This window comes from Silurus aristotelis (assembly GCF_946808225.1).
Source record: "Silurus aristotelis genome assembly, chromosome: 19".
In the NCBI taxonomy this organism is placed as follows: Eukaryota; Metazoa; Chordata; class Actinopteri; order Siluriformes; family Siluridae; genus Silurus; species Silurus aristotelis.
The window spans coordinates 22,327,800-22,337,569 of record NC_139592.1 but is presented as its reverse complement, the minus strand read 5'-3'; the positions used below and the strand labels follow the sequence as shown (position 1 = coordinate 22,337,569).

The 9,770-nt window shown below is 38.2% G+C and overlaps 1 protein-coding gene across 1 annotated transcript; it reads right to left on the bottom strand.

Annotated features, from left to right (window-relative positions):
• Positions 1–1,949: 1,949 nt before the first annotated feature.
• Positions 1,950–8,506, bottom strand: LOC310741653 (chymotrypsin-like elastase family member 3B). Its single transcript, XM_083569672.1, has 8 exons — positions 8,393–8,506; positions 7,928–8,016; positions 6,813–6,910; positions 4,724–4,852; positions 3,474–3,610; positions 3,062–3,204; positions 2,605–2,757; positions 1,950–2,064 (listed from the first exon to the last, which is right to left on the bottom strand). Exons 1-8 carry the CDS (start codon positions 8,490–8,492, stop codon positions 2,047–2,049), a joined length of 867 nt encoding a protein of 288 aa, XP_083425798.1. The 5' UTR covers positions 8,493–8,506; the 3' UTR covers positions 1,950–2,046.
• Between the last annotated feature and the right edge of the window lie 1,264 nt (positions 8,507–9,770).

The following is a 9,770-nucleotide window of genomic DNA, read 5'->3' as shown; positions in this document are numbered from 1 at the left end:
CACACACATTCAGAGAAAAAGTCAGAGGTCAATTGTTGGTGGATGCATCTGGAGTTTTCGGCAGAGCTTCCAGAAGCCTCCGTCACACCAACCCGCAGAGACTCTACGAGCTGAAAAACTCTTCTGACACTAATCACCACACACACACACACACACACACACACACACACACACACACACACACACACACACCACACACACAATTATCTCCTCTTCCCCACCACACACAAACTCATCACCCTCCTCTGTCAGCTCAAGGCGATGTGAAAATGAAATAAACGCTAAAAGAACAAGGATCGAGGGGGAAAATCTATATTTTTTCATGTCAGGTCTTCGTTTTGATCAAACCTCCATGGAGTCGGAATGGTAGCAATTTCACGTCAAGGTTACACATCAAGACTCATTTATCCACCTCCTCTCTAGCTCTCTCTTTCTCTATTCCACTCTTTTTTCAGTCTCACACTCACACACACACCCAGCTTAGACTCTGCTTCCTATCTTTTCAGGAATAAGGGAGATCAGTTTTGTCTCTCTTTCCTGCTCTTTCACTCACACACAAGCACTGTATTATTGCTGATAATTCTCCACCTAATTAAAAGAGCTGGAAAGGAAACACCTCGGGGCTGCTTTTATAGGAAAATAATCAATGACACAGGGAAGTAGGTTACAGTAATCACCACCTAATGTTGACTAGCTTTCTAAAACAGCATGTCCCGAGGTCCAAAACAATATTTCCAAACAGCAGCTAGCTGATTGCAATATTTAATTAACTCACAATTAATTTGTATTTATTTATTTATAGTTAAATTTCAATATTATCAATTTAATCTAATATAACTATTCTCTTTTCAAAATTTAGGAATTTACAAAAGTACAATTTAGCCTAATCAATCAATCTATTAAACAATCAATCAAGTCAACCAATCAATCAATCAAACATAAAAATAATTGTACCACAGCATGACTCTCCATTCTGATTGGTCAAAAGTTGTTGATTTATTTTCTTTTACAGATACGACAAAACATTATCTTATAATCAAGAAAAACTTCCTGTTTCAATCCCTGGCACAGGAGACTCCTTCCAAAACGGTTGAATTATTTTTATTCTGTAGCAGTATTTTATTGCGTATAATGCACCTTTCGAATGTCTATTTCCACAGCTATTAGCTGATGATTGAAATAATTACCACAACAAATGAATTTTCATTTGCTTTGTTTTTTACCCATTTATAGTTAAATTGTAACGTTAATAAATCTGATCGAACTATTCGCTTTTCAAGATGGTAATTTTGAGAATTTACAAACGTACAAAATAGCTATATCAATCAATCAATCAATCAATCAATCAATCAATCAATCAATCAATCAATCAATCAATCAATTTTAAACAAACATAAAAATGTATGTACCACAGCATAATTCCCAATTCTTATTGGGCAGTAGGTGTTGAAAACGTTGTCTTGTTATTACGCAAAATACTCCTTCCAAAACAGCATCATTATTCTTATTGGCTGTATTCAATACAGACTGCACACCACCCTAATCCATGTGAATGAGCTGTTACTATAGAAATCAGAACATTTCAGAACGAGTGCATTAACATAAACCTGTTGTTTGGATGACAATCAGATTTGAGAATTTGCCAGCTATAAAAATAACCAAGGTCTTCAGTTCAGTTTTGGCCTCCATTAAACCCAAGAGTTAAAAAAAATAAGATATCAAATCCGTGTCTAATATGACAAAAAAATAAATAAAATAGTTTAAAAGTCATGTTTAACTCACTGAATATTTTTTATCATGACCTCAATCCAGAATATTGAAGAAGACAAAGGATCAAGATGCCTGAGAAGTTCCACACCATGTAGACATGCCAGTGGTTAGCTTAGCGTGCCATGAAAGTTACCGTATAAAAACGCACATGTGCTTTTAAATCAAGATGGACAGGCTAATGCAGCACAGAATCATGGGTTTATTAAAGGGTTTGTGCACACACTGAACGGGATCTGTTTGATATTCTGGCTGGGCGTCCAGTGATCCGTGATAACCTTAGTATTTAAGCATGACCTGGAGGAGAGACAAAAGTGCAGAAGAGTCAGGTGATGGATTGCTAACATTCCATTATTATTATTTGTGGTTTATTTAGAAGTTGTTTTTCACATAGACGTCAAACTGTCTATAAAAATACAAGATTAGTGGCCATTTTGAACTCACTATTGGACTATTTTCTGAAGCGCTGACACTTATTCAAGCGCTTTCATCTCATTATAAAGAGACACTCTTGTTTTTATTAAGCAGGGTCATTTAGATGGACAACCAGTTTGCTTGCTAGATAGTTAGCTGGAAAACCTGGTAGACAGACATACAGCTATCTAGCTAGCTACCGAGCCAGATAGATAGACAAATGTACCTTATTAATCCAGAAAAAGGACTTTCTAAAACAGGCTTTAACTAACTTTTAACTTTAACTAGCAGACCCCATTCCGATTGGTCAGACTTTTAATATAATAGTAGTGCAGCTACAATTTTAACTGCAGCCTTAAATTTTTATCACTGCTTCTTAAGACATTAAGGTTTTTAATGCAGCAACTCAAGTCTAAGAATCACCTCATCCAGCCAGTCGTTGAAGGCAGATGTGCGCGTGAACACTGTAGGTTTCTTCAGTTCGTTACAGTTGGTGGCCCACACGAAACTGGTGACGCCCTGAACATACCATTTACCATCTTTCCCCTTACAGTTCAGAGGGCCTCCAGAGTCTCCCTAAAGAGAGAGAGAGAGAGAGAGAGAGAGAGAGAGAGAGAGAGAGAGAGAGAGAGAGAGAGAGAGAGAGAGAGAAAGAGATATGGATAGATGGGGCCACAGAAGATAAAGGATAATAAAAGCCGTAGACAGGAAGGAAAAAAGAGATGAACAAATAAATGATATTGACTGAGAGAAAAGTAGGAACAAAGAATATAAAGTAATATATATATAAAATATAATCAATTATTAGGTGTGTGTGTGTGTGTGTGTGTTTGTAGAGTGTACAGTTGTGTAGTATTTAGGGATGTTTATGAACACTTACACTGCAGCTAGCACGAATGTCTCCTCCTGCACACACCATGGTCGTTTTCACATTTTTACCCCACCAGTCGCTCTGACTGCACACACTGTACTCCACCACCGGCAACATAGCCTGCTGCAGCTTATCAGGTATAGGGCCATGGGCTATGACACACACACACACACACACACACACACACACACACACACACACACACACACACACACACACACACACATTACAACCTTATACAATTTAGCTACCTTTCTAGCAAAATAAAGTACCTAATTAACCACCAAGGTAGCTATCTTAGACTAGCTAGTTTCTTAACTAGCTTATCTTACTATCTTAGTTTGCAAAACGTTATCCTACATCTTTGTTTTTCTAGATTTTTCCACAACACTTTTCCACGTGTGTTTATGTATAGACTTACTGTAGAGATCACCCCAACCAGAGATATAGCAGGGAGTGTCATGGGGCAGAATTTCTCCAGCAGGAGGAATGCAGGCTGTCTGAACACTCGGACTGAAAAGAGGAGCTTTATCCATCTTTAACAGAGCAATGTCGTTACTGTAACACACACAAACTCACTTTCAGTGAAACAGGGGTTTCAGAATAAAGAGGTGGGTGAATACTAATACAACTTACAGTATATGAACAAATGTTTTTGGACACCTGACCACTCTTCTGGGAAGATGTTTTACTAGATTTTGTGGAGATTTGTGGAGATTTATTTAGCCACAAGAGTGTAAAGTCAGATACTGATGTAGGTGAGGTGAGGAGGCCTGAGGTGCAGGAGGTCTTCAACACACTTCCAATGTATAGCAGGAGGTCTTCCACACACTTTCAACCCATGGAAAGCATATCTTCATGGAGTTCTGTACAGGGGTATTGTCATTCTGGAACAGGTTTCAGTCTCCTAGTTTAAGTGAAGGATAAATTGCATGCTCCTGCTTCTAAAGGCATTTAATACAATTGTGTGCCTTCGAGGTTTATGAGACCAGTTTGAGGAAGAATTTGCACATATGGATGGAAAATTCCATAAAGTCCATAGTGTATTTTGTGCAGGTTTCTTTGTGTACATTTACGATTTATAATCCTAATTATGTTATTTTAGTTTGAAGTTGCGTTAGCAACTTGCTAGTAAATGCTAGTAATAAATCTGTGATATTTTTTCCACTGAAGGACTTCAGCATCAATTTGGACCTCATGTAACACGTATATAATTTTAAATGGTTTGGCACTTGAATTAGTGCTGTAAAATTTTAATTATTTTTACAGTGACATTCAGTGAAGAAGACTTGGCAACCCTCAGATCCTCTAACACTAGGCATGCACACCAACACTTTAACCATGACATTGCTCTTACCAGCCTTAACAAGCTTCCCAACTAGCCTGTCTAGCTTATCTTGGCATATAGATCGAATTTGTGATGATTAGTAATGCATTTGCTCTTCTAGCTAGCTAGCGATTATCATATACTTTCATTTCAAGAACTTTAAATCTGCAGCATTTTGGGCCTGAAAACCAGTGTATAGGGTTTGATTCGGTTTGGCCCTTGTAGATTCTAAATTGTTTTGACATTCTGACATTTTGTGAAAGAGACCTGGCAACCCTGCAATTCTGGAAACCGCACTTTTGTATGCAAAAAAGCATCATTTGGTCTACATAGCGCTAACTTACCCGCAAGCCACACATTCGATGTTCCATTTCGGATGGACGACGATGCGGAGGATGTCTCGGATCTGCTCTCCGTCCTCCTGCACGCTGAGATCATGCTTTCCCAAGACAATGCGATAAATATCACCTGGGCTATATGCAGAAACACAATACACACACACACACACACACACACACACACACACACACACACACACACACACACACACACACACACACACACACACACACAGATGGTGGTCATACAGTTTTGTAAAGCATATTGAATAACCATAATCATTAATATTATATTTTCCCTCAGAAACTGCTGTGTTCGTTCAGGTACTAGCCAACTCTGTGGTCGCCCTTATTTTCTGTGTGGGGTCTGGCAGCAGCACTGGAGCTGTAACTAGACCCAGTGTGAATAAAAGATGCTCGGTACCGGGTGGCTGTTTCACTCAGATGCACTCGACTCGATGAACATTCAACCACAATCACCAAAAAAAAAAAAAAGAAAATTCTGGAAAAAGTTGTTCCCTTCAGCTACTAGCCGTATCATGTTCACATCACTTATACGCCCCAAGTTCATGTAGTTTGGTCCAAAACTCTCAGTCTAATACCAAACACTGTGTTAATTTCATCATTTAATAAAAAAAACTAAGTTTTTCAACGAATATTTCTTATAATTTTCACATAGTCTGAGTAAGCAGAAGAAATCTTTATTGACTGAACGCAGTCCTGCACAGTTGGTATTATAGGTAGTGTTGTATAAATAAGGCAAGTTACTCGTTTCGATATAAAGTACAGTTTGCTGTATATGACAACATATATTAGCCATATATCACATCATCTCACCCAGTATTGGATATTCATTTCTCAGTTTAAATGGATGATATTGAACCTAGAGCTGAAGTCAAGACAAGTCCAAGACTAGGATTAGCCAAGATCAAGTCAAGCCTGAGTCTTAAGGAGGACATGATCTAGTAAAGATTTTGAATAAAGACCAAAAACCATCAAATTCTAAGCAGAGCCATGACTTTACTATCCAGCTTCATTTGTGTATTTCAGCCAACAATTAGCTTGCTTCTCTTAATTGGAAGGACAAGACAAACAGGCATAACATGGTATAGCAGGAGAAGTCAGTAGCCATCCATGTGGATGTTACTTTGACATGTACCACCTACCGAAGCATTGTTGCAGACCATGTACACCCTTACATAAAAATGAAACACAAATTCCCTACAGCTGTGGCCTTTCATCAGGTTTATGCACCCTTCCACAAAGCAAAAATGGTTCAGGAATGGTTTGAGGAGCACAGCATGAAGTTTAAGGTGCAGACTTGGCCTCCAAATTCCCCAGATTTCAATCCAATCAAGCATCTGTCTGATGTGCTGGACAAACAAGTCAGATTCATAGAGGCCCCACCTCACAACTTACAGGGTTTAAAGGATCTGCTGCTAACAACTTGGTGCCAGATACCACTGCACAACCTAGGGGGTGTACTGGAGTCCATGCCTCGATGGGTCAGGGCTGATTTGGCAGCAAATGGGGGACCAACACAATATTAGGCAGGTGGTTATAATGTAATGCCTGATTGGTATAACAAGGTCCCCTGGTAGGGGGTGTACTGGAGTCCATGCCTCGATGGGTCAGGGCTGATTTGGCAGCAAATGGGGGACCAACACAATATTAGGCAGGTGGTTATAATGTAATGCCTGATTGGTATATAACACCTCAAAGAAGCCTACAACCTCTTACAAATCGAAGGCACCCAAAATGTGTTTTCACTCAAGTAGACAATAGTTAGAAAAGTGAACATTGTGCAGAAACACACAGGCAAAAAACCTACCAAAAAACTAGTTCACAAACTACTAATGTAGACCAAGATCCACCTCCAGGGTGGGACATTAGGTTCTCGAGAGCATCTCATTGAATTAGCATTGAAACTTGTGGCTAGTTCTGAATCATCCAAAATGTTGGGTTTTGTTCATGATTTTTTCCACAGAAGTGATGAACTATAAAATGAAAACTCTAAATATATATAGAATATCTCCCAAACTAGATTGATTTTTTATGGCAAACCCAGATTTTTGGACAATCTGTCTTCACTTACAAGATGCAATGTCCAGCTGTCAGAACCCAGCGTGGAGCTATTAGAGTCCCGCCACAGGTATGATACCAGCGGCTGCCATGTTTATACTGGAGTGAGATCTGCATACACACACACACACACACACACACACACACACACACACACACACACACACACACACACACACACACACACACAATCACAAAGTGTTCCATTCAAAATTTTATGCAAAATAAATCTAAACGAAATCTTAAAATAAATCATGCAAACGCTTATTTAAGTCTGATGTTAAGAAGATGTGAAAGGTAATCTCACTAGTGAATAAAGCATGTCCATCGTACCTAACATTTATTCTGTAAATATTGTCTTAAACCGATCACACTGCCATTCAGCTACGTCCCAGAACGTAAATATTTATCACGATTTAGAATGTCTGATCCAACATTGCAGTCATGTATATTTACATTGTCAATTTTGTTCATACAGAGTTCTCTCGTTCATTCACATCTGATAGAAAAGTTTATAAAAAACCAATGCTTTCCACAATCTGTACATAAAACCTTGCAGCTATATGCTATTTAACTATTTTCCAAAACCTGTCAGTATTTTTTGTTGTTGTTTTTATTTACCAAAACACCTACATGAAAAAAGTTTATAACATTAGTTATGTATAGCTTTCAAAGTCATCTTGCTTTTCCAATACACTTTCTGAAATAAAAACTTAGCAGCTAATAAGCTAGCTAAGTAGTTTCCAAAACGGTAACATACAAAAATTGCCAACATACTGAGAAAAAAATGCTAATAAAAGTTTTGTTATGTTTTTTTCACAGTCACTTTGTTATACATGGCTGTGTAGACAAGTTTGCCAAGACATGCAACGAAAATGCTGATAAAAGCTCTATGTCTTCATTTATAAAAAAACGATAGCTATGTCCAGTTATAAATTTGTATTGAGGTTAGCTGTTGCTTTAAGCTAGCTAAATATTTTTTTTGTTTAGCTTAAGGTCTGTATTATTATTCGACAGATAAATATATGTCTTATTTCCAAATGCATTTTGAGCACAGGTAAACTGAACTTGTGAGAAGAAAAATAAATTGTTTTCCAAGCTAATGGATTAGCAAAGTTGCAGAAGCACCTGCCAGGGCCAGCTGTGAGGCCTGGCTTCTTCTCCGTTCACGACTCTGCCCGGAAGCGGCTCAATCTCAGGAGTGCCACATCCATAGGCTAATGGAAAGACACACACACACACACACACACACACACACACACACACACACACACACACACACACACACACACACACACACACACACAAACACACACAATTTAATAAAAAAATGATCATGTTTCTTCATATTTTATACTGAAAGAAAAGCATATGACATACATGCGAAAAAATGATGTCACACCCGATACCTTATTGTGTATTTCCCTCCAAATAATTGTCCTAATGCTAAAACAATCTAAGGAGACGACAATCATTCTGTACATCTAGCTCCTTCTATAACTAACAAATTGCATGAAATAGCAAAAAGATTTAAATCAAGACCAAGGCCAGAATTTGGATAAAATGTGTATCTCCAGCTGGTTCCACACTCACCATAAGCTGCTATGAGCATAAAAAACGCCAAGCGTGTTAGCATGGTGTGTATTTGTGTGTCAGTGTGGACGCCTGGCATCGAGCTTATATAGCAGCCCATGACCTTCAGGCATTAAAGATATAGTTCTTCCACAACCCTTTATATGATTCACTTGCTGTAGATGTAGTCAGTTAGCCGAAATGTTCTTTGTTGAAAGTTTTCTGTGTGGTTTTGTACTATAGATACGAATCGGATTTAGCGAACAGGAAAGAAAAGAGCTACCAGTTTTGTGAAATAAATTTGTCTTGAGGTTAGCTGTTGCTTTAAGGCAGGTAAAGTGCTGGTTTATCAGCGCTGGCAATTGATATGTGCTGGGAAGAATCTCAGGACACACACGTGTGAACAGAGCGGTGTGAAATACAGATATTCACACACCTCACAAAAAGCTAATCATAAAGCTAATGATGTCTTTGTTCATTTGTTAATAATTAGCAAGCTACCTCATGATGGACTGTTATGCTAGCTGTTATGTAAATGCTGTCCTGGTAACAATAAATATGTTTTCTAGCTAACAATTGGGTAACGCTAAATTGGGCCACCAACAGGTAGCAGCTTAAGCAAATACCTTCACATGGTATGTGTTTTTTTTTTTTTGGCTGTTCAACATTAAATGTAGCTTTCAATATATGGACAAAAGTATAGGGACACCTGAATATTTCAGCCATATGAGCTTCTTCCACAAACTGTTACCTCACAGTTGGAGACATACAATTGTATCGGACGTCATTGGAGGACCGTATGCTCATATACACTGTAGAAATGCTGGAAATGGGTTGGAAATGTGTGGAAGATCTCCTGCTATACCCTAATGAACACTGACTGCACCTCAGGCCTCCTCACCTCACCTCAGTATCTGACCCTTCTAACACCCTTGTGGATGAATGAGCACACATCTCCAGAAAAATCTAGTGGAACATCTTTGAGAAGAAGCAGAAGAGTTAAATATGGAATAAAATAAAAAAATATATATATTTTGGTCACTTCATTTTTATTGAGATTGTTTAATTGGCGTTTAATTTGTTTCAATATATTTGTATAGATTTGTAAAAAATTTATTTACTATTTAATTCTTATTCTTTAAATTTTTTTATTTGATTTTACGTCGCACACCAGTTTGTTAAACACACCAGTTTAAAATGTGAATTTATTGCTGTATCAAGTGGACGTTGTAGGACTTTTGTCTCAGTGAAGAATACCTCAATGCGGATAAATTAATGACTAGTAAAGAAGGGGTTAAATGTGAAAGACAGACAGATAGATAGAGCCAGATGCAGACATGGAGCCTGTCCAAGACTGACAGTGCCACTGACACACTCGCACAGGCGTGACTGCAGAATC